Below are 23,225 nucleotides of genomic sequence, written 5' to 3'. Positions count from 1 at the left end.
AGGCTTGGGTAACCGACTGTCCAGAGGTCCTTGATGGGCCAGGTAGGTCATCCAGATCCAGGTGACCAGAGTTGCTGTCATCACTGTGGGCCTCCCCAGTTTGGGGACTGGATATTGCTGGCACCTCCTCTCTCCTGACATTGGCTGGGATACCTTTGGGGATTTAAATGCTGTGTTACTGTTTCTGTGTCTGACATATTGTGCATCAGTGGGTTGCCCTATTTGGTTTTATTCTCCCTGGCAGTTTTCACTTGTTTAAGTTGGTATGTGGTAAGCTAGCTGATTCTCTCTAGTGTGCATGCTTTAGTGATAGGTGTCCATGCAGGTCTGTGAGTGGTGTCCATGCATTGGTATGGCATGCAGGGCTTGGCATTAGGACGGGTGAGATGTGATGGTGGGGCGTGTGGGAAGTGGTGGATTGATGGGAGTGAGGGTGAGAATGGGGTTATGTGATGGCATGCAGGTAGAGGTGTAGTAGTAGTATAGTATAGAGTTGACGTACCAGAGTCTAGTCCTCCTCCTACTCCGGCCAGGCCCTCAGGATGCATGACAGCAAGTTGATGTCTTGCTGCAATGGAACGTACCTTCCCCGTAGGTCGTTCCACCTCTTCCTGATGTAATCCTTGGTTCTTGGGTGCTGTCCCACAGCGTTGACCCTGTCCACAATTCTCCGCCATAGCTCCATCTTCCTAGCTATAGATATCTGCTGCACCTGTGCTCCAAAAAGCTGTGGCTCTACCCTGATGATTTCCTCCACCATGATCCTTAGCTCCTCCTCTGAGGATCTGGGGTGTCTTTGTGGTTCCATGGGTGTTGTGTGAGTTGTGTAGGTGAGAGTGTGTAAAGTGATGTGTTGGGGTGTGTGATGTGGGGTGCGTGGGTGGTGTATAGGTGTAAGTAGTGTGTGGCTCTGGTTTTGTCTGTGGTCATGGTGTCAGTCTCGTTCCAATGGTTTGTAGTCATGAATGGTTGTGGGTAATGTGGATGTATGTTTTATAGTGGTGTGGGTGTGTGGGTCTGGTATGTGTATGGGTGTCAGGTGTATGTTGTTTGAATTGTCTAATGTGGTGTTTTGTTTGAGTGTGTGTATTTTGAGCGCAGCAGTATGTACCGCCAATGGTTTACCCCCATTGACTGTCCGCCGTGGTGATTCGTGGGCCATTATGTGATGGGTGTTGTTCAGTTGGCGTAGCGGTGTGGGTTTGGATACCTCCAGTTTATCAATGACCTTTGGTGTGGCGGATTTATGTATGTGGCTGAATAGTGACGGATTGGTGTGTGTGTGTCATAATATGGTGAACTGATATCGGTGGTGGTATGTTGGCGGCAGTCAGCGTGGCGGTAAGTGGGATTTACCGCCAATGTCATAATGAGGGCCTATGTGTGTCTGTCTATTTATCAGTGTGTGTCTGGGTGTATCAGAGTGTGACTGAGTGTGGTAGAGCATGCATCAGTGTGTGTCTGGGAGTGTGAGTGTATCTATCAGTGTTTGTCTGAGTATGTTAGTACATGTATCGGACTGTGCTTGGCTGTGTTAGTTTCTACATCATTGTGTGCCTGGGTGTATTAGTGCATGCATCAGTGTGTGGATAGGTGTGTTAGTGTATGCATCACTGCGTGTGGGTATGTTAGTGCCTGCATTAGTGTATCCGTGGATGTGGCCTTGTGAGCATCATTGTGTGCCTGGGTGTGTCTGTGTATGTATTAGTGTGTGTTTCGGTCTCTCAGTGTATGTAATGAAAAATGCAACACCTACCACAGTACTTATGCAGAATCGAAGAACCAGGAAAGGCATCACAGTAAGTCCCGCGACTAAACTACTGACACCCGGCAGTAAGTCAGGACCCTACCTTGCCTTTTGTTCATCAGTATTGCTCATCCCCCACCTCCCCGAATCCCCACCCTCTGCTCATGGCCTTTGCATACACAGCTTTAGCCGCATCCCTCTATACTCTGCCCAATCCTTCCAGAGTTTAACATGTTTCTGGGGACAGCCCCATGACAAGTAGATTGAATGTTCCATTCCCATACAGTGATCCATACCCTTGCCCGAAGTGTCTACGTGAGCGGCCTGCATCGCCTTCCAGGCCTTTGCAGCATCCCTCTTTGCGACAGTAAGGCCCAGCCAAAGATGTGCCATCTTATAAGGTGTGCCCCTCAGATTCTCTGTGATATGCAGAAGGATAATTTTAAGGCGTCAGGGAATATTCCAGCCTATCACCCTCTCAACCTGTCCCAACACTCTGCCCCAGAAGTGGGCCACCCCACTCAGTGGCAGAAGTAAATCCACACTTGGATCATCACACCACATGCATTTCCCCTTGGGGATCAGGCACATGCTGTGAAGCCTGGTCCTAGTGAGATACACTCTATGAAGTATCTTATGATGGATCAATCTAAATTGGGCGGCTATCACCACTTCTCTGCCGGCTTCCACCGCCTCCCTCCAGTCATCATCCTCCAGGTAGCCCAATTCCCTCTCCCATGCCTGCTGCACTCCCACCATTGGGTCCAGCACATTATGCGGTAACATTTTATATATTTCAGACAATTTCCACTAGGAAAAATGCGGGGATATCCTCCACCGGCTATTTGAGAGTTAGGAGAGCGTGACTGACTGCAAATACTGAAAGAACTGCATTTGGTGCATGTCATGTTCCCCCTGCAGACAATTAAGGGACTTGAGCGTCCCATTATGTAGCACATCCTCCACTGTTGAAATGATGCTAACATCCCTGGACGCAAATCCCCTCAGGGTTGTCACCTGAAGAAGTATTGTGCCCTGCCACAGCAGGGCCTCCAATGTGAGATGATCCACTAACCCTGCTGTCTCCATGGCTGCATTCCAACACCACACAGGTAGCAGGAGGAAGAGCTGCAGGAACCCGCCATAGAGTGGGTGGGGAAGGCCCAGGCTACCCAACAGACAGCCCTCCATTGCATACACAGGGTCTTCAAAACCCCCAAACCACCACTTATTTATAACAAGCAGGTGCAATGCGCTGCCCAATAGTATAGTAGCGTGTCAGGGGTGGCTAACCCCCCCATCTGCTGCTGTTTGGCAACATTTTGTCAGTGTGATACGTGGTACCCTGCCCACCATAACAACAGTGGGAGTTGTGCATTAACCTTATTAAAGAAAGATATATTGCTCGGGAATGGATGGTTTTGCAGGTAGTGAAGCAGACGCAGGAGGGCTACCATTTTAAAAATGGCTGAACGTCTCAATAGGGAAAGAGGTAGAGTGACCCAGAACTTGATGTCCCATCCAAGGGCAACTAACTGAGGCGCCAGGTTTCAATCAAAAGACTGGCCGTGTCGCCACTGACAAAACCACCCAATTGTTTAAAGCAGAGAGGGATAATAGGTATTCCCGTCGCCCACGGCATTTCCACTGGACAGGGAGCAGTGGAATAAATTGCAGATTTCGGGGGGGTTCATCTAAAGTCTGGAGTAAGAACTGAAGATGTTTGGAATCTGAAGAGCCTTAGGGCCTGAGACCTCAGGGACATCCAAGAATAAATAAACTTCATCGGCATATAACAAAATTCTTTCACCCACCCCTTCAGACCACTGAAAAACTTTGATAAGCACATTGACCCTCACCCATGCAGCCAGAGGTTCAAGCACCAACGCAAAAAGTAAAGGTGACAAGGGATAGCCTTGATGGGTGCCCGTCGCCGCGGGAAACCACTCCAATGCCACCCCTCCGACCCTCACCCTTGCTACCCGATTAGTGTAAGGAAGACGCACATAGCTCACATACTGTGTGCCAAACCCCACTCTTGTCAAGGAGGGCAAACAGAAACGCCCAGTCAACTGAATTGAACATCTTTTGAAAGTTTATGGATAGCAGGGCTTGGTGACCACAGAAGATCCCACTCATGGCAATGGCATTGTGAACCTTGAGCAACTATGCTGGGTGTCCCAATGGGGCAGGAACCCAGGCTGTCCAGGTGAATCAAGCATGTAATTACCTTCGCAAGATGGATGGCCAGCATCTTACCCCACATCTTTACTTCTGAATTCAGAAGCGAGATTGGTCGGAAGTCCCCGCAGTGCATACCTAGCTTTGGGATCACCACAATCTCTGCCGTCCACAGATTGGGGCAACTCGCACCTATCCACAGCCTCTTTGAAAGTCTTCAGTTGCAATGGGCAAGTCTGTGGCCACACCAGATGCCAGAAATCTGCCGGGAAACCACTGGGACCCGGCACCTTACCAGCCTGCAGCTGAGTTTGGGCCATGCACAGCTCGTCACATGTAACGCCCACCTCCAGCAACTCCTGCTTGCCTGGAGTTAGGCACGGCACCGGCAGATCCGCTGTGAATTGGAGTAGATCTGGCCAAGGGCATTATACGCTGTGAATGCACTCGCAATGGACTCACTTCCAGTCACCTGGGACCATATTCTGCCAGCAGGAAAGCCACTGGTGCTCCCGCCTCCCTGGGGCTATATAGCCAGTGCAACGTCGTGCTGGCTTTATCGACCCACTGATGGAACTTCCTGCGTGTGGCCATCCATGCCACCCTCACCTCTTGCGAAAGCTCCTGATGAAGCAAAGCCCTGGTATTTAGTAAATCCCGCAGGAGAGGTTGTTGCTGTGACATTGTGTACAAACTTTCCAAGTCGAGTATACATTCCTAAAAATCCCTGACCTTCTGTCAATCTATCCCCGTTTAGCCCTTAAAGTAGCTAATGATGCAATCCTTCACAGTGGCTTCCTGAGCCTCCCACATTGCAAAATTGGAAGACACCGAACCCTTATTGTCGGCAAGGACTTGCTGGCAAGTGTCTTTGCACAGCTCCCTGAACTCGTTCTTTTGAAGGTACCAGCAGTCGAAGCGCCATCGCATTCCCTCTCCCAAATGGCCCCAAGCCAGATCAGTTATCACTGGAGAATGATCGGAGAGTCCCCTGGCCAACAACTCGACATCTATGACCCTATGGCTCCCGGCTCTGCATGAAAAAATAATCAAATTGGGAGAATGAGTGATGTGCCCCAGAGTAGAAGGTGAAGCCTCTCTTCCCTGGATGGTGTGCCCCTCCACACATCTATGAGGTGCCAATTACGCATGAAGGCTGCAAAGGGAGTGTGTCCTCAGCCCATCCCACGGATGTCAAAGACAGGTCAAGGCTCACATTGCACGCTCCATTGAAATCTCCACCATTTAAACATGGGACATCCAGCTATTCTTCTATAAGGCCCCCCCAGTCTAACTAGGAAATCTGTGGGGGGGGGGGCTGGCATGTACTCTGATCAGTGAGAAGAGGTGGCCATGTAGAATGCTGTTTACGCCAACATCATGCCAAACCCTCAAGACCACAGTATTGCCATGCCTCAAGAGCCCCAGTGAAATCCCGAGTGGTGCACTTGAGTGTAGCCCTTTCGGGACAAAAATGGTCATTTGCTACTCAAAAGATATGTCTCCTGAAGCATCACTATATCTGCATTGGACCTCAACATTGCCCTGCGCACCGCACCCAGTTTGATCTTATCCAATATTCCATTAATGTTCCAAGACGGGCTGGAAAGTGTACCCTGCCCCCGCGCATCACAGGGTACGGCCCCTCTGATAATTAGAGTCTGCCTTAGTGTAAGTGTGTGATCATGTTGTGTCTAAGAATCGTGTGTGTCCTTACTATAATTTCGCCAACATCTGCACTTGAAAAAGAAACACAATCAACAACACCCCCCAAATCCCTCCCACAACTCCTCCCCCCAGTACTACATAAACTATAAGTACCTGTCATGCTGCTACTAGGGACCGAAGCCAACATGGTTGTCGTGTGACGCATGTCATCACCGCAGCCCATATCCCCTCCACTAAAAAACGAATCCCTACTCAAAAAGATTGTTTTGTTTGATTAAGGATTCAAGTCAAAGAAAGTATCGACCAAACAAGCAAAACAGAGCAGAGTAAACATGTGTGCATCACTCCCAAACTTATACACCTCTCCGGTAGCGTCATGGTGGGTCAGGGGCCCCCTTTGAGGGGAGATCAGCGCCGGGCCTCATTAAGCACTCCTACCCCTCCCCAGGTGAGGTTTCTCCAGCAATTGTGCTCTCAGGTTCCAACGAATGGGTCCTGCCTCCCTTCTTCTTTTTTAAGCGTTTCTGCACCAGCTACACCATTCTCGTGTTGGGTATCCACCATCTATCTGGACTCCCCTCTTCCTCTCTTGGGAGGACTTAGCCGCTGGGCCACGCAGTGGCTTCTCCTCCATGCACTGCTACACCACCCCAAGGGAGTCAAAGAAAAGTGTCTTCTCTTGATAGAGTGCCTTCATGCGGGCCGGGAAAAGGAACATATACTTGGGTCCCATGGCTTTCAATTTTTGCTTGGTGCCATGGAAGGACCGACCGGGCTTGTGTACCTTCAGAGTATAGTCTGGGAAAATCGTCAACAGAGAGGATTGAAAAGACAACTGGCCGACCCTGCGGCTTCCCTGAGGACTACATCCCTGCCTGCTAGTTGAGTATATGCACAATTAATGGTCTGGGACTTGCGCCAACAGGTGGTTTAGCAATCAATGGTCTATGTGCATTTTCTACAATGAGGCAGGCAGAAACCTCTTCCTTAGGCACCCAGCTGCTCATCCAGTCCCACATGAATCTCATTGAAGCTGAGCCCTCTACCTCCTCCGGTATGCCCACCACTCGGATATTGTTCCTGCGGGGTCTCCCTTCTGCATCTTCAGCAAAGGCCTCCAGCTGGCTCACTAGGCATTGCAGGGTTGCCAAACAGTCCCCATGTGTTTTAGGGGTGTCGTCAGCCTCTGACACCTCTTTCGTCACCTCTGTCACCCTATGCGTGGTGTTGTGTTAGTCTTGTCTAATCAGTGCTAGGTCTTCCTTCAGTTGACCCTTTTTGCCTTCCATAGTGACCTTGAGATCCTGGATGGTGCTAAGGATGAGTGAGGTTTGGGGGTCCCCCTCCGGAACTGGAGCTCCTTCAACCGGCACTGCCCCTCCAGCCAGGGCCTGCTGTTTAGTGTATTTGTCCATTTTGTGCTGAGAGGTCACAGCTGCGGCTTATACTTCGCCATGCCAGTGTTGCCAGAAGAAGTTGACCCTGGGATCCTAAAGCAGTGAGGCTAGGATCCCCCGTTTCGGGGGTGAGTAGCACCTGTCCCACAAATGCCAATCGGGCTTTGCTTCAAAGTCAAGCAGCCTGAGCCCCCAGCATCACTCCCAGGGCCACTGGGCCAACAAGCTACCTTCTCGGGGAGAAGATGCAGCCTCCCAGAGGCAGGAAGAAGAACTGCAGGGGGTCAGAAAGCCACCCGTGCCCCAGACTCCGATCCGGTCTGTTTGGTGCTCAATCTGATGTTCCTCCCAGTGCCTCCTGAGGAAGCATACCTTCCAGAAGTTACCACAGCGCAATGACCTAGAAGGGTGGAGTGGGGAGCCCCAGGGGAGGCGGCTTGCAGCCCCGGAGGGCTTCCATGTCACAGTTCTTCTGATGCAACTGCAGCCACTGCACCCAAGGCCAAAAACATAATTTACGGGCACGTATGGTGATTGGATCAAGACTGGGCCGTTCAAGACTGACCCAGCCACTGAAATGCTAGTCCAGCTGGGTCTAGCCCTGGCACATTCTGGCCGAATGTACATGGCTGAGGGCCGGGCCATGGATCGCCTCCCAGATGGGTGTCTTGGAGCAATGAGCCCAGTTCAACCAAAGGGGGGGCCTATCCAGGTGCCCCCTTCCCCAGTTCTCATGCATAGAGTGCCCCCCCAACTGACACTACACTGTGGGCCCCCTGAAACTCACCAGCAGGGCAGGGGCAGGGAACCTCAATCGATGCCTCATAGATTCTAATCCCTCCTGCTTGACAGCTTCTTAAATGCGGCCGTGCCTCGCTAATTGCCAGCACCCTTAGCAGCGTCCCACGCCCAGAGCAGACTGCAGCAGCAATCAGTGGGCCTGTCTCTCACCGTTGTCGGCCCCTCTGGCTCAGTTCCTCCTCCAGGGCCCCTCGGGCTCTGGTATTGTGTGGGCAGCACTGCACCCCCAGCAGTGTCTCCACAGCATCTCCTGGTGGGCCCCCGACACTCCCGCCTCTCTTCTCTCTCTGCGGTCAGGTCATCTTAGATCTCCACTCCCTGCCAACAATGGTGGGCTTCAAGGGGCTTTATCGCGCCGGACCAACATGTCCATGATGGCACATCGGATCACCACCGCACCTTAGCTTGACCTGGGTCGGATGATCCCGGGAAGCGGCAGTGACAGACGGATTAGCTGCTCTTCAAGCGAAGCTCTTCACAGAGCGGCCACCATGCTTGCTGGTGAAGCCACGCTCATCTTTGTTCTTCTTAATATTTTGACTTTGTTACTCCCTCATGTTACTGTGGTATTATCAATGCCTCACATCTCTCTCTCTCTCTTACTGGTTCTTTATTTGGGCATAGCATTTTGAGTTCCATGCTCGCCTAGGATTTGAGAGGTGAACAGACAGTTGTATTGGAGCTTCGGATGAGGCAGTATTAAACCCAACTACTTCCAGACCTGTCTCTCAGCTTCTGTCTTCATATACAACAGAATACCACAGTAACTTTTGCTGCATGCCCTACTCCACTTTTATGTGCATAGCATACAGTTTGAGGTATAACTTAATTTAGTTATTATTGTAAAGCGCTCTGTCATCAAAAGGGTCTGGTTTACGCTACATAAAACTCTTCTTTATTTTTTTAAATAAAGGAGCCACCATTTTTACTAAGCTTGATCTGTGTGTCGATTGTCTGTTGAGGATTAAATTGAATGTGAGGAAGAGTGCTGTTAGCACTTCTTTTTGTCATTTTGATTAACATGATAGTCTTTGAATAGCGCAGCTGAGGTACAGGTTGTGCCTGAGCAATCACAGTAATCCAAAAATCACAGCATATGTAGGAAAATATTTATCAAAGGAAAGTGTCTCTTTGTGAGTATCAAAAAATATCAACAATGGATCTGGCCTTTCTTTAACAGGGCCAGATGCTAAGGTTATTGTGTCAAAAGTCTGATAAAGTTCTCTGGAGTTTCCTTTATAGCCTTAGAACCTGCTGTAGCGGGCTATATCAGCCATTAAAGGCCTGCTCCAGCGTTAAAGACTGAGCCGAAGGTATGGGTCTTTAACAAGGTAGCAGGACTTTAACGCCCATATAGCCTAGCTACGGAGGGCTATAAGGCTAATGGAATATTCTGCCACTAGAGGGGAGAATGTTCTAATAAATAAAACAATGGCCTCACAGAGCATGAGGGGATTGAAATCCCTTCGGGCTCCATGAGGCCTTTGTTCACAGCAACAACTGTGAACAAAAACATTGGAATGTTGGAGCTCTGAGCTTCTGTCGGCCATTAGAAGCCCAGGGCACTTGATTGTTTTCTAATGGAGCGCCAAGCATTCAAATGTTCTAACAGAACTTGAATCATCTGATTCTTTGGTGACCTATCATTATGGATATACATCCCTGAAGCACCACAGTCTAAAAGCGCTGGAACATCCCTATAATGGAGAACAATTTGCAATAGACATAATTGAGTACTGATTTCTCTATAAAATGATCCTATATAAGGGAGCCATTTAGGCCCTTCCTCTTTTATCCCTACAGGGGACGGACGCTGGTGTTCTTTCAGATTCTTGGCAGGGTGAACCAAACAACCGTAATTAAGAGACTGTCTCCTTCACAACATAAGTAGAGCCCAGCTTTTTATCTACAACCCTTCTCAGTCTCAGACAGAGGACACCTGTCAGTACTGATCGGCGTACGTCCTTCTGAATGGAAGAAGCATCAGAGGAACAGACCTCTATGTTTCAGAAGCAAATAGACTTGACAAATGGAATGGGCCAGAAACTTAACTTTTTCACCTTCATATTTGTGTTCCAGGAGGTGATGTTTAATGAGAAGCACAGTATCTACTAGCTCAAAAAAATAAAAGGATGTTGATGGAGTAGAGGACACAAATTAATCCAGAATTTCATAACTGCGACCCTCCCTAAAAAACATCATCCAAATTCTTTCAGTCTAAGTAGTCAGAGCGTAAGCTGACGAAAACAAGTCACATCAGAATATCAGCGTTCTCTTGTTGGACATCATATAAAGGTTTTTCAGCTGAAAATTATATCTGGTCTCTCAAACATCTTCTTCAAAGAGCTATAAAAAGTTGTATAATCATCCAGACATGTGTTTGACTTCAATTGAGTAGTCCAAGCTAAAGCAGCATCAGAGAGACCTGTAATATATGCCACCTTTGAGAGATGTAATGGTGTGATATTTGTCCCAACACAGCCTTTAAACAGAATGCAGTAAACAAGAGGGGCCAGTATCATTGAAAACCGTATCCGTGTGCCATCTTGCAAGAAGAAAGATAGATAGGCTGTTCTGTGTCTGGGCAGGCCATGGACTCACCGGCAAGACCAAGCCCTGCCAACACACATGTCCTCCTCATCCACCCAGAAGCAATGCATCACCAAGACTCAGATGCAACAGTGGCCATGTGCCCCACCTGCATCTCAACTGCCTGTGTGGTGTGAATCTAGGATCAAATATTGTTACACATATTGTAAGTTTTCTTAATGAATGGCTGTCAAATAAATTATCTTACATCTGCCATTTAAACTAGAGGTGGGTATCAGATATTTCAAATAGAAGGAATATTATAACCTAATATTTGCGTTGTAATTGTCATACAATTGATAGTTGGTAATTTTTTATTGATAAGCCCACCTTGTCAAGGGAAAGAAAATACATGTTGGGACATGTTCTAGTCGAGACTCGGCTAAAGGTAACTCTGATTTGTGTTTCACAAAACACTAATCTTAAGTGCTTCTATGCTACCAGTTGTTATTTTTTAATGTTATGCTATAAGTTTTAGGAAATGTTTTTAATATTGTTTGATGTGATTTTTATGGATAAATCTAAATAAAAAACTGTTATTGACTAGAATCTAGAATTTTATCTATTGTCCATCACTTCCTGTTGTAGCTGTTGATGTGCTCATTTAAAATAGCAGATTTTCCCCAGCCAAACAAACACCAGGCTATAAATATGATTTCTTTACTTCTTATTGGTTATACTAGAGAACTCCCCATGTGATGGCAAGACCTGCCAGAATGGTGGTGAATGTCTGGTGGAGAATAAGATGGCAGCCTGCATGTGTCAACCAGGATACACTGGGGAGACCTGTGAAACAGGTGAGCGAATGGGGAGGAAGCAAAGTGAAGAAAATACCCAGGTCCAGGATCAGATAACAGATTTTAACTTTCTGTTATTTTTTTAAATTTAAATAACACTTTCTCAAAGGTATATTACATATGTACAGTATATAAAAATGCTAAATTGGAGGAACAAACCTGTGACAGAAAAGAAGAAAGAAGGAAATTGGTATAAAAAAAAGTGACTCTTCTGTAGGTTACGAAAGTAAGTGACAGTAGGAGCATTGTGAATTATTGAAGGGAGGGCACTGTGGTATGTAGGGACATTAAGGTAAAAAGAACAAATGTACAAATGTGCATATGTGGGATAGTGAGAGCACATACTGATTTTGCAGTAGGCCCTGAGAGTTAGGGATTGGAAAGGAAGTAAATTTGTGTTAAGAGAGGAAAAATAGCATGGGACCAACAGGTGAACACACTTTAGCACAAACGAGAATAAGTAATTTTAAGTAGAAAGATAGTCAGTGGAAGGTTATAAAAGAGAAAGAAACATGCAGTGCAGGTAAAGGTGAATGAAAATGGTAGATTTGAAAATAGGTTGAATAGAACAAAGGAGGGCTAGTAGGTTAGAAGGGACACCAGGGATACTAGATAATCAATAGTTTCAAGCAAGGACAAATTAGGAGTTAAGTAGATTAAAATGTTAAGAGTATAAATTATACATAATCTGTAGGGTCTTTTATTCCCTTGTAGCAGAGATCAGGGGAATTTGGTTTGGAAAAGTGAGAAAGTTGCCAGGATAAGTGCCAAATGAGAAATGGACAATGCTGCAATAAATTAGATATATGTATGAAGTATACATCCTTGGGGACAGGACGTATAAACACGAGCAGCTCGCTGGGCATTGAAGGGTTGGGGGAACGCGCGCGGTGGTAGGGGAGATTTTAAAAAACTTACCTTGCTCTTCACCGCGCCCGTGCTGCTCCTCTCCTTCGTCCTGCTGCAGGCACAGTCTCCCAGCCTGCCCTGCGCCAATCCTGATGCTGCTCAAAACAGCGTCAGGATTGGCTGGGAGCACCCAGCCCGGGTGCTCCCAGGCAGACTGAGAGCCTGTGCAGGGGTCTCTCCAGGGCTTGAGAGAGCCCCCTGCGCATGTATGTCAGGCCAGCCCGAGACAGGCCGGCCAAACATACATGCGCAGTGAGGGGGGATGCTGTGCACTCCCCCTCACACTGCTCTCACCCCTGTGACCCCACCCCTTTAAAAGAAAAGGATAATAAACAAAGTTTATAATTCTTTTCTTTTAAAGGTTTTGCAGCTGCTGCTGGCTGGGGGGCAACACTCCTCCGCCCACATGGAGGAGCCGCCTCTGGGTATAAAAGAACTGCATTTTGTTTAAAGAGATGAGGTGAGGAAAGAGGTAGTTGATCCAGGATTGTACAGCAAAGATCCTGCTTGAAAGAAGTGTGGAGCCAACAAATAACAGATAAGAAATAGATACAAATGTGTGATTCTGTATAGAATTGAGGGCAATATGTATACATTTTACGAATAGCGATTACCTAATTGTGATATTCTACAAATCGCAATTAGAAAATTGCTATTCCTAATGTAGAAAATACATTGGGTTTTGTTTAGAGATTCCTAACGGTGTCTCAAATAGACCTACCTTATGCATATTAATGAAGTAGGTTGCATTTAGGTTTTGCAGCCATCACAGGAATGGTGGCCTGCCGGGGTCAGCAGACTACTATGTCTGCAATTCCTTTCTAATAAAGCATTTTTGATTAAATGCATCCCTTTTTCCTTAAAGGAACACCAGATACCTTTCAAAGAAGCAAATGAAACGTTTAAGTTTCATTTTTAAGACTCCTTTGGACCACTGCCTGCTCTTAAAAAATATTTGTTACACATTCAAAAAGGGGAGGGGGTCCTTTGGGGACCCTCTTCCCATTTGCAAATCGTTACCACCGCTCTTGAGGTGTCAGTAATAAATGAATGATTTGCAACACTAATTTGGTCGCAAAACATCTATACATACCAGTGCAGTTTGGTATTTGTAAAAGATACCCTAAACACGCTCCTTCCAAACAGAATCACTAAACACAAAATGCAATTCGGTAACTTGTTACTGAATCACAGTTTGTGTTTTGTACATATCAAAAAGCATTTTTGTGGTCACAAACGGCCTGGTTATGTGAAATGCTTTTGTATACATGGCAGTGAGAGTCACAGCACAAGACTGGAGTTAAAAACACCAAAGGACAAAGATAGCATTGGATAGAACCTATGACATTGGATGAAGGTCACTGCACAGAATCGGGTCACATCGCACAATAGCAGTATGCAGTCAATAATACAGGAAAGGAAAATGCGAACATGACAGGGGTCACAGCACAGAACATGGGTTGGTTCACAGAACGAGAAGTAGTCTCAGGGCACGGTTTGTTTGCTGTACAAAATATTACAGTGCAACACATAGGTTAATTCCCCAGGAAAGCGGAGCAATGAGCCCAGTTCAACCAATGGGGGGGCCTATCCAGGTGCCCCGTTCCCCAGTTCTCAAGCGAGTCACTTGACAGAATGGTGGTCACATACCATGATGGTGTCGCTTTACATGATGGGGATGGGGATACTTCCCATCCCCACAAGTCAGAGGTTGAGTGCTGAATTAGAGTTATGACTCAAGGCAGAGACCTTAGCTCAAGGGAGGTGCCTATTTGCAGGGCCACATCATGAGGTGCGGTCTTAACGTAGCGTATCCAATGAAGGCCGTGCTCTATATTTTGATTCTGCAGCAATTGAAGATTGCTCCTTCAAATAAGATTTTGAGTCTTGTAACTGTGTTTGGGGCACCTGTAAGATCCTGAAGCTTGCATTCACAAAGTGCAAATATGGGCAATAACAAATTGCTCACAACAAGCAACCAAGATGTGGCTATAGATCCAGAACAACACACAAAAAAATGAGGGGCATTTAAAATTAAAACACGTCACATAGATTAATTGTGAACAGAAGAAGCATTCAGAACCATAAAAACAAAGAATCTTGGTAAAAAGCATAGCAACAGGGCACATAAAACAGTTAGGTGCAAGTAGGGTGAACACATCATCCCCGGTCATTATCAATATCTCCTCCAGCCCTGAACCTTTCACCTAGAAATAATTGATTTCAGGTATGTTAGTCTAATTATTTCTGCGGTGTCAGTAATTACCTGGAGGGTGGTCGTCACCCTAGGTACAACGAGAATACACACAGAAATAGTAGTTAGAGATCTGAGAGTCCACATGCCGTATAGGATCATCCAGAAAATGTAGCACTAGCCACTCAATCTGAATGACAAGCTTATATGTTTTTATTCTCAGATATAAATGAGTGTGAATCCAGACCCTGCTTAAACGGAGGAACATGCATTGACCTCGTTGATAACTACACCTGTGCTTGTCCTGAGTTCTATATAGGACCCAACTGTAACGCAGGTCTGTATCCCGAAGTTGCCTCATGTATGTTGCCTGTCGCCACGTATATGTTCCCATTCCTCCTCACGTGAGCTCCCTATAGCATAATGGTTTGAAAAATGTATATGTATTATCTCTGCATGACAGCTGTTATTAATCTGTGCTGAATAGTTCTGTATATGTGAATTCTCAAACCACTCTGAAGGGCTTCACTGTGAAAAGTCTAAATAGTATTTCTAATGTGACGCGTGCGTTCTGGGAATCTGTCTGACTCCTCTCTACTGCACTGATAAGACTTTGTATGACACTGTTTTGCTGCTTATCTCTGCCTCTGTGAGAACAGCGATGTGTGCACTTTATGAGTGTATGGCGATTGAGTGACTTGATCTCTTAGCTTGGGCCGACTTTTGAAAATGGAGAGAGCTTTGATTTCTTGCACACAGCACTGAGTGGAGTGGTAGAATGTATTATATCTCCTTCAACTGACTGCATCTCATGACCCCATGAACACTGCTTTGGCCTAGAAATTGCAGGCACTGACACCAGGGTGCAAAGGAACAAAATGATTCAAGGCTTTCTGATCTAGTGACTTTGCTACTCAAATGTCATGGGCATCCACACCCATATGTATAGGGCACATAGTTGTGTTACGGCTTTGGGAGGTTTTTCTATAGTCGGCTGAGCCTTAGTTTTGGGAGTTTACCAGCTCTATCAGTGTCTCAAATCTCGCCCCACCCCACATCTGAGATGTCTTTGTGCTCTATTTTCTTGTTTGGCAGGTGGAACCCCATCACCAGGGGCATGCTCATCCAGTCCTTGCCAGAATGAAGGAACCTGTAGAGAGAAAGAGGAGGAATACAGCTGTGAGTGCTCAGAGGAGTACATTGGAGAGCACTGTGAAAAGCGTGAGTGGCACGGCATCAAGTAAAGGAAAGGGGATCATGAGAGCAGTGAGTTTCTATGTGGGAGGGTGGTTACGAGGAAAAAGGTATGAAACAATAATGCAGTAAAGAAATACCTAACTTTCATTACCTCTGACAGTATTACAAAATGTACACAATTTCATTGGATTGCAATCATACCAGGGATTGTCATCCAATTTAATAATGCTTTTCCATTTAGGGCTTGAGGATTGCAAGACGTAATATGTATGCTAAAACTGTACGTAATGATTTTTAATTGGGGATGATTTACTCATTTATTGGGCATTCTGAAACCTTGAATTTGTGTGTCAAGAAGTAATTTAAAATCGCATGCCATGCAGTAAAAAAATACTGCTCAAAGTTCATCGGTCAAAAGCTTTGTTAGTTCCAGAGCCTACAGCGTTACCCCTCAGCCAATATGTATTTTTCACCCATAACGGCAGAGTGTTTTTTTTTTAAGTCTACTTGGTTCAGGGAAAGCTTTGCTCTTGTTGCACCAACGTTCTTCAATTATTCTGCTTTCATTGGATGATGTGTTTTTCTTTAAAATGTTTCATTTACTGAAAATAAAAACCCATGAAACGTCTACCACAGCATCAATAACCATGTACACATATTGAATTCTTAGGCTTGCTCGGTATCTGTCTTGGTATATGTTATGTAGTCTGGAGAGAGTGAGGTACATGCGATGTAGAAAAATGAAATGTGCCTGTTTAAATCTGGCATTACTAGCAATTTTTTTTCCTTGTGCACATTTGATCCAGTTTTGTGTCTGTCAATGGCTAGTGTAAGTTATTATCCCACAACTGATTCGCTTTTTTTGTAGTTCTTTTTTTTCATCTTTCAAAGCTTTGTATAAGTGTGAACCTAACCTACGGCCCTGTTCAATTTCCAACACTACCTCCAAAGATACAGAGGTCGTTGGTGAAATGGGGAATTATGCCCAAATCTCCTTCACAATTCTTGTCAGTTTTTCTAGTCAGTTTATTGAATTGAAGTAACTGCACAGGAACAATCCGTTTCCTCCTGCGCTTCCTCAAAAATGATAAATCTATCACAGGTCGCCCAGTAGCTGCCATTCTTCATATCTTCATAGAGCCTGACTTACCTGTCGAAATGATTGTAGCCACCATACCTGCAATGATCTGATGATCTTAGACATTCTCAAGACTTCCTTAACTGCTGTTTCCCATGCCATCGCCACCTGGCCTACCACATCAGATCTATCTACATTCAATTTATGACCCTACATCAGGCTAATCGGTAATTGCCGCTCTCCCACTGATCCCACAAGCAGTCTTTTTCCCCCAAATTCTCTCCTTAAGTACACCTTCGGGGTGTGTTTCTGACTAATTTGGCCATTTAATAGAGTTCTAGATCTGAGGCACCTTGAGCTATCCAGCTTCAAAGTACTTTGAGCTCCACAAAGGTGGATTTGGCGATTGGGCACATAGTGCTTTGAAGCATATACATGTATCTGGGATGAAATGTCACTTTTTTGCATTTGCTACCCTCCCTATTTTGGAGAGTGACAAAGGCGTCCAGAATCGAACTAGTTTTCCTAAACCTTGGAGCTCCCTTCCCATATTGTAAGTTTATTTGTGCTTTTTGAATTGGTCATTTGGATCGCCACTTGATGAAATGTATCTGTTTCTCTTTGTAAACCTCTCTCCAGGAGCTCTTCTAATGATTTCCCTGCCAGGCTAGGCAAGGGATACAAGACTGCCTTATTTCTCTTAATGTACAGACCAAAGGCAGCTGCAAAGTATCTAGTTCTTTTAGTTGCTGGGCGACCGTGGTTTGTAGCTGTTCCATATATAGTCGAATTTCATCAGCATACATTGACACTGTAAGTACTGTGTTTCCTACCCCGGCTTCCCACGACGGCCTAACTTGTCTTAATCTTAGTGACAACTTTGAGCTGCCAGGCTAAACAGTAGGGAGGATAAAAGCAGCCATACATGGTGCCCCTCTCTGTTCCATTTATCTGATATCAGACGCCCAATTTTGACTCATGTCATATGCTTTTGGTTTCATAACCTTGCCCAGCCCAGTTAGTGAGGCCCAAAGCCCATCCGGGTGAGGACCTAAAGCATATATTGCCAATCTAGGGTATCAAATGCTTTTACAATGTTAAGTGCCTCTATGGCACCCTCCATCTGTCTTGTCCAAGAAATGAGTGAGCCTACCAAGGTTCAGAGCATAGTGCAGCTCATAATAAATCTACTATAATCCTTCTGCATTACGGTCCTGATTACTCTCTGCAATCTATTTGTTTAAACTTTAGATATAACTTAGATAACAATCTTTTCAAGCGCAGTGCTCCTGGAGCAAGCTTCTGTACTGTGACCATTATGGCCTCCTTAATGGTTTCCAGAAATCTCCTGTGCTTGGCTTCCACAAAAACATCCACAATCCCATCTTGAAGCAGGGCCATAAATGAGTGATAAAACACCAAGTGGGGAGCCATCTGATCCTGGGGTTATGTGGTGTAGCCCATGTACAGCTGCAAAGAGTTATTCTACGTCTAGTTCGTCTCTGATCTGGAGTGAGTCTCGGAACCTTGATATTTTACAAGAATTCTGTTGCTGAGATTTCACGATTTGGCACTGGTCATTTATATAAATTCTCCACCTACTGAGTGTGTTGTTGGTGCTAGCCTTTGTTTCCACTACTGTTCCATCAGGTTTATTTAGAGCCAATATTAAGGAAGGTATTTTTCTTTTTAATAACCAGGCTAAAATGCTCTCCTATTTATCTCCTTCTTATATAGTGTTTGCCTACATGTTTGGGTGACCCGTCTAAGGTGTTTCAGGTTGTCCCTACTGCACTTTCATCCTCCTGAGACCCCCCCAGTTCCTCGTCAGCAAAAATGCTAGCTTGCCTTCTTGTTGGGTTAGAATGTGCTGCATTAATCGCTTTATACAATGCATGTTGCTCATGCACTCCCCTTAACATAGCTTTAAAGGACTCCTAGTCATTGGTTGTGGCGTCTTTCATCCTCCAGTTATTTTCCAAATGATAGATAGATATGTTTATTTTATGATTAATTTAAATCATTACACATTTCATATAGAAATACCACAAGGGCTTACAAAAATAGAAGAGGTGATAGAAATAGACAAAGTGCACAGTACTTTAAAACCATGAAAAGAAGCGTCATGTTATCTTTCGCTGCAAATGATCTATTCCTTGTGTTTCATGCTTAATGACCCTAAATTACTTCTATATCACTCCTGCATTACTATGCACATTTCTTATGGGTCCCCTATGAATTTACCCTCTGGAAATAAAATATTCTTATCTTTGTTCAATTCATTTATTGTACAATTATAGAATTTCAAAATTATGGCTGTCAGGTGATTGGATTCCCCCTTTAGCCAGCTTTCTGTTGCCTCTGCAGTTTTCTATATTTAAACTTCAGAACATCAGGAGCAACCAGTATCGCCTTCCGTTGGCTGCGCATATATGAATTATCAACTCTGGTCAGTGGTGTAACAAAGGCCCCCACAGCCCCTGTGGTGCTGGTGGGGGCCTGAGCTCCAGGGGGCCTCTTCAGCACACTACATTGTGCACGGGCGGCAGGCCCTTGACTGTGTCGGGGGGGTTGAGGGGGCCCCCTCCAGGTATTTTGCAAGGGGGCCCTCAAGTTCCATCACGCCACTGACTCTGGTGCCAACCTGCATAGTCTGTAAAGTAGATTAACAGTACCCCTTAATCTCCCATAGCGGTATGCCTTTAGAGGTATGAGTTCACATATCAGCCTTAACAGTTGTCTTTTTGTCGCAAGGGACAATGGTTGTTATAGATACACTGGCATTTTTGGAGGGTCATAAAGATTTTCATACAATTTCGTGTGTGCTTTCTTGCTCAGTTCTGGCAAGTGCTGGCTTGTCGATATATTTTTAACCTGTTTCATAAACACATTTGCTATCTGTTTATTGGAAATATTACTTTCCCATTTTTCCTCAGCTTCTTGATTTCCGATCACTCATCAAAGTATTTGTTCCAAATAGACTTGCCTTTTTTTCTTTATGATGTTTTAGGGAATCAGCTAGAGCTTCTTTTAGCTCCATTCAGCATGCTAAAAATCTGGCATTGCGTGTCAAATCTTGCCTTGCAAAATTGAATTTGAGTCAAATTTGAGCTGACACTATAGAATTGGGCAAATGAAAGAGCTGTTGCTAGCATCTACATTGGCCTTTGTTCAACGAGTTTCTCAGCGTACTTCTGAATGCGAGCATTCCTATTGCTAATCACAGCCTTTATTTGCTTCTAACCACCTTGCATATTGTTGTCAGATCTGGACCCGTTAGATTTTTTAACAGTCTTTGAAATATGTAGTTCAGTGCAGAAGCAGTGGCCTAATAACATGTTCAAATGAGTTTCAGTGTCCTCTTTCGTTTATCCAGAAACCCAGATTTGTGCATGATTTTAGCCTCACCATTTTTTTGTTTTCTAGGTACCATAGGCACTCCTTGATTACTTTGCTGCCAAATCTTATTATTTTCGATCTTGTGCTAATGATTTTAATGTTACTTGTGTTGCAGTAAACAACAAGCCCTTCCAGGTTCTTTGAAGCCCATAGATATGATCAACTAATAGAGTATTATCCGCATATTGTAATTCTTGGAATGTTGTGCCTGCTAGCTTTGGTTGAAAGACTCTTGCTGTTTTGAGTGCATTGTTGGTATCTGTTGGATAAAGACTGAACAGTAGCGGGGCCATAATATAACCTTGCTTTAATCCTCTATTTCTCTGAATCTTCTCCATTGTCGTCCATTTAGAGGATACTTTGATTTTAACTCAAGTTTCTGTGTAGAGGCGTTATTGCTCCTAGAAGGGACGATGGAATCCCATGTAGCTAATTTATGCCATAGCCTGCCTCTGCCCACACAATCAAAGGCTGTAGTGAAATCAATGAAGGCATCATAGAGTAATGGTTCTTTCCTTGACATTACATTTTTGTTTTCGGCCCTGAGGGGCGCATGTTATTCATGCCATTATCCACATTTAGCGTGATATTAATAGCTCGACAGCACTTCCTATGATAGCTTCTTGCGATGTTGTTGTTTTACCCATCAGATGTTATTTGTTTATTGTCCAAGTATAGTTTTTTGACATACCTTGTCCAGGTGACTATGGTTATGTTTACGGAGGTTGAATTAGCTTTCCTTGCTGACAGCTGGTTTACCAAAACACAGAATTAACTCGTGTTTTTATTTTGCTGCTTCATGAAATCTGACCCATTGCCTTTTTTCCATTAACCCCTTTTCTCCCAGATAGCCTCCCTGTAAGTCTATATTTCTTTTACTTCCTTTAATATTGCTTTATGAGGGTTTTTCTTTACCTGGTGTCCGAGAGCCTTGTTTAGTTCCCTTTTCAGAGCGCCTAATGTGCTTCCATTGGGTGTTAGGGCCTTGATGGATTTTGCATGAAGACTTGGTATCTCTGCCTCTGTGAATAACGATAGCAGGGTGGACATAAGCAGGTGCCATCAGTCTACCATACAAATCCCGTTATTTTTTATATAATCTTCCAGATATGTTTTTGTTACATGTTTATGTTCACTATTTGCTGTTGACCATTTAACCATTTTAATGGGCTCCATTTCTGCCTAGTCTCCCAGGAGTTTTTGCTGTTCCAAAAAAGCCCCATTTAGTTACAGTAGAATTTTCAGAGTGGCGTGATAACTAACCAGATTGGGAATTATTTTAAACTCCCCCATCTGGTGAAAATGGGCAACGGAAATCCAGTAGCGTAACAAAACTGGAGGGGGGCCCTCTGCAAAGAACATAGAGGGGGGCCCCTACAGACTCACTCAGGGCAGGTGCTGTGCTGAGGAGGTCCCCCGGGGCTTTGGGGCCTCTCTGCACCATGGGGGGCTCTGTTACCCCTTGTGGAGATCTATATGTCATCTAGAGTAGCTAATCTTTAAAGATATATGTGTGTGTGTAGACTGCTTGTTGGTCTTCCACCCTCCTACTATTAAGCACTTACAGATCCAGATTGTCCGTGCATTAGCTAACACATTGTCTTTTTGATTGTTTTTATTGGAATTGTGTCTTCGTTGGTGGGATCTTCCAATACGAGTCATCAGGTTGTTGCCTCACTGATTCTTCTCCAGTTTGGAAGAGGTTTGCAATGAAATCTTTGGTTATTAGCCAGATGGCATCATATGGAGTAGCCTTTGAGACTGAAGTGTCAGTAGTAGGGTCACAACAGTTTTCTTCTTTTTATCTGCTTTCGGGTTGATGTAAATATTGCCAATAGATAATGATAATGTTTTTCCCATCTTATCTGATGTTGCATCAAATTTTCCTTTGGCAATAATGGAAACATCAGCTGCTCACTAATTGTGAATATAAATGGACACCCTTCCTGAGGGGGGAGCTCCCTGCCAGGCGGGGAGGACTCAGTTAGTCAGGCTGCAGATTAGAGACATGGAGCCAGGCCTCTTGTAAGCATAAGCACAATTTCTTCATTCACTGATTAGCTCTGGATTGTAATTTAACATGTTGATTCCCCTGATTTTCCAGGAGCATATTGGGTGTGATGATTTAGAGGTTCACATAGGGTGTTAAGGCCACTGATGAAGTGTGGATTGCAGCCATGACCATTTGTTATCTGTTGTGCCACGTAGTCTGCACACCCATTTGCATTTTTGCATCCCTGACAATGGAGAGTCTTGGGCAGTGGTGGCTGGCATGAAAGGAGAGTGGTAGGAGGGCACATGGGGGGGTTAGTAAAATAAGTAAAGGAAAAATCCGCTTGCCATCCTGGTCTGCCGATTGATGTACTCCTCACTCCAGTGTTCCAGTCTTGTCTCCCCTAACCAAAGCTGGCGCTGCTCTCATGCTGTTAACCAGCATGAGAGAAGCACTAGGATTGGAGTGAGTGGCCTCTCTCAGAACAATAGATATCATCAAAAGAAATATCTGTGATGCAGAAATTAAGCACTGCTCAGGGTTAACAATCATCAGTCAATTCAATTTAGCTGAGTCATCATTTATCTGGATACAGGTGAAACCCTTCAGTTGGCCAAATCAAGGAAATACATGTGTGGGATGAAACACATGCAGACAAAAGACAAAAAGGACAAAAATAATTTGGAAAAAAGGAATCTTGGACAAAAAGGTACTAACTAATGTCAGCAAAAGTTAGGTATAAAAGGAAAATGTCAGCATATCAGAAGCTCAGTCGAGAATCTTCTGAAAGGGATTTGGATGAAAATCTCAAAGTTTCAGCGGGGCATATCACGGGGACAAAGCAGAGAGGAAGATACCTCTCCCGGTGGCTCAGCATACAGGGACAGGGGCTCAGCTTCTTATCATCCGGAACCTAGAAGGAACTCTGATCAAAGTCCAACTGGTCAACGATAAATTAAAGTTCATAAAGCAATTTGATTCCCTCTGAAAAGCAGTGCAGCTTACATTGAAGGGGCATCATCCAATAGTAATCGATCACAAGACTCCAGGTTGAAACATTTACCTCCATTCCCAGGTCTGGTCATGAGAACCTCATCCATCCATGTAGTTCCACACAAGAGAAACATTTGTATAATTTTATTAGTTCATCTACTCAGGATGTTCTGATCCGAAGAACACTGTTACAGTTTCTGTCTATGTCTAAACAATAGGGCCAATTGCTTAAGCTAGGCTTCTAATGGGAACAAAGTCTGAAAGAAAGCTCATGTCATGACA

At 44.9% G+C, this 23,225-nt stretch overlaps 1 protein-coding gene across 1 annotated transcript in view; it reads left to right on the top strand.

The window, feature by feature from the left end:
- SNED1 (sushi, nidogen and EGF like domains 1) overlaps nucleotides 1-23,225 on the top strand; it is a 2,603,997-nt gene that overhangs the window by 897,202 nt on the left and 1,683,570 nt on the right. Inside the window, exons 7-9 of the mRNA XM_069213662.1 lie at nucleotides 11,067-11,180; nucleotides 14,507-14,620; nucleotides 15,379-15,504. Coding sequence (XP_069069763.1) covers nucleotides 11,067-11,180; nucleotides 14,507-14,620; nucleotides 15,379-15,504 — 354 coding nt within the window. The remainder of the gene's footprint in view (nucleotides 1-11,066; nucleotides 11,181-14,506; nucleotides 14,621-15,378; nucleotides 15,505-23,225) is intronic.

This window comes from Pleurodeles waltl, chromosome 11 (genome assembly GCF_031143425.1).
Source record: "Pleurodeles waltl isolate 20211129_DDA chromosome 11, aPleWal1.hap1.20221129, whole genome shotgun sequence".
In the NCBI taxonomy this organism is placed as follows: Eukaryota; Metazoa; Chordata; class Amphibia; order Caudata; family Salamandridae; genus Pleurodeles; species Pleurodeles waltl.
This window is presented reverse-complemented; position numbering and strand designations above follow the sequence as displayed.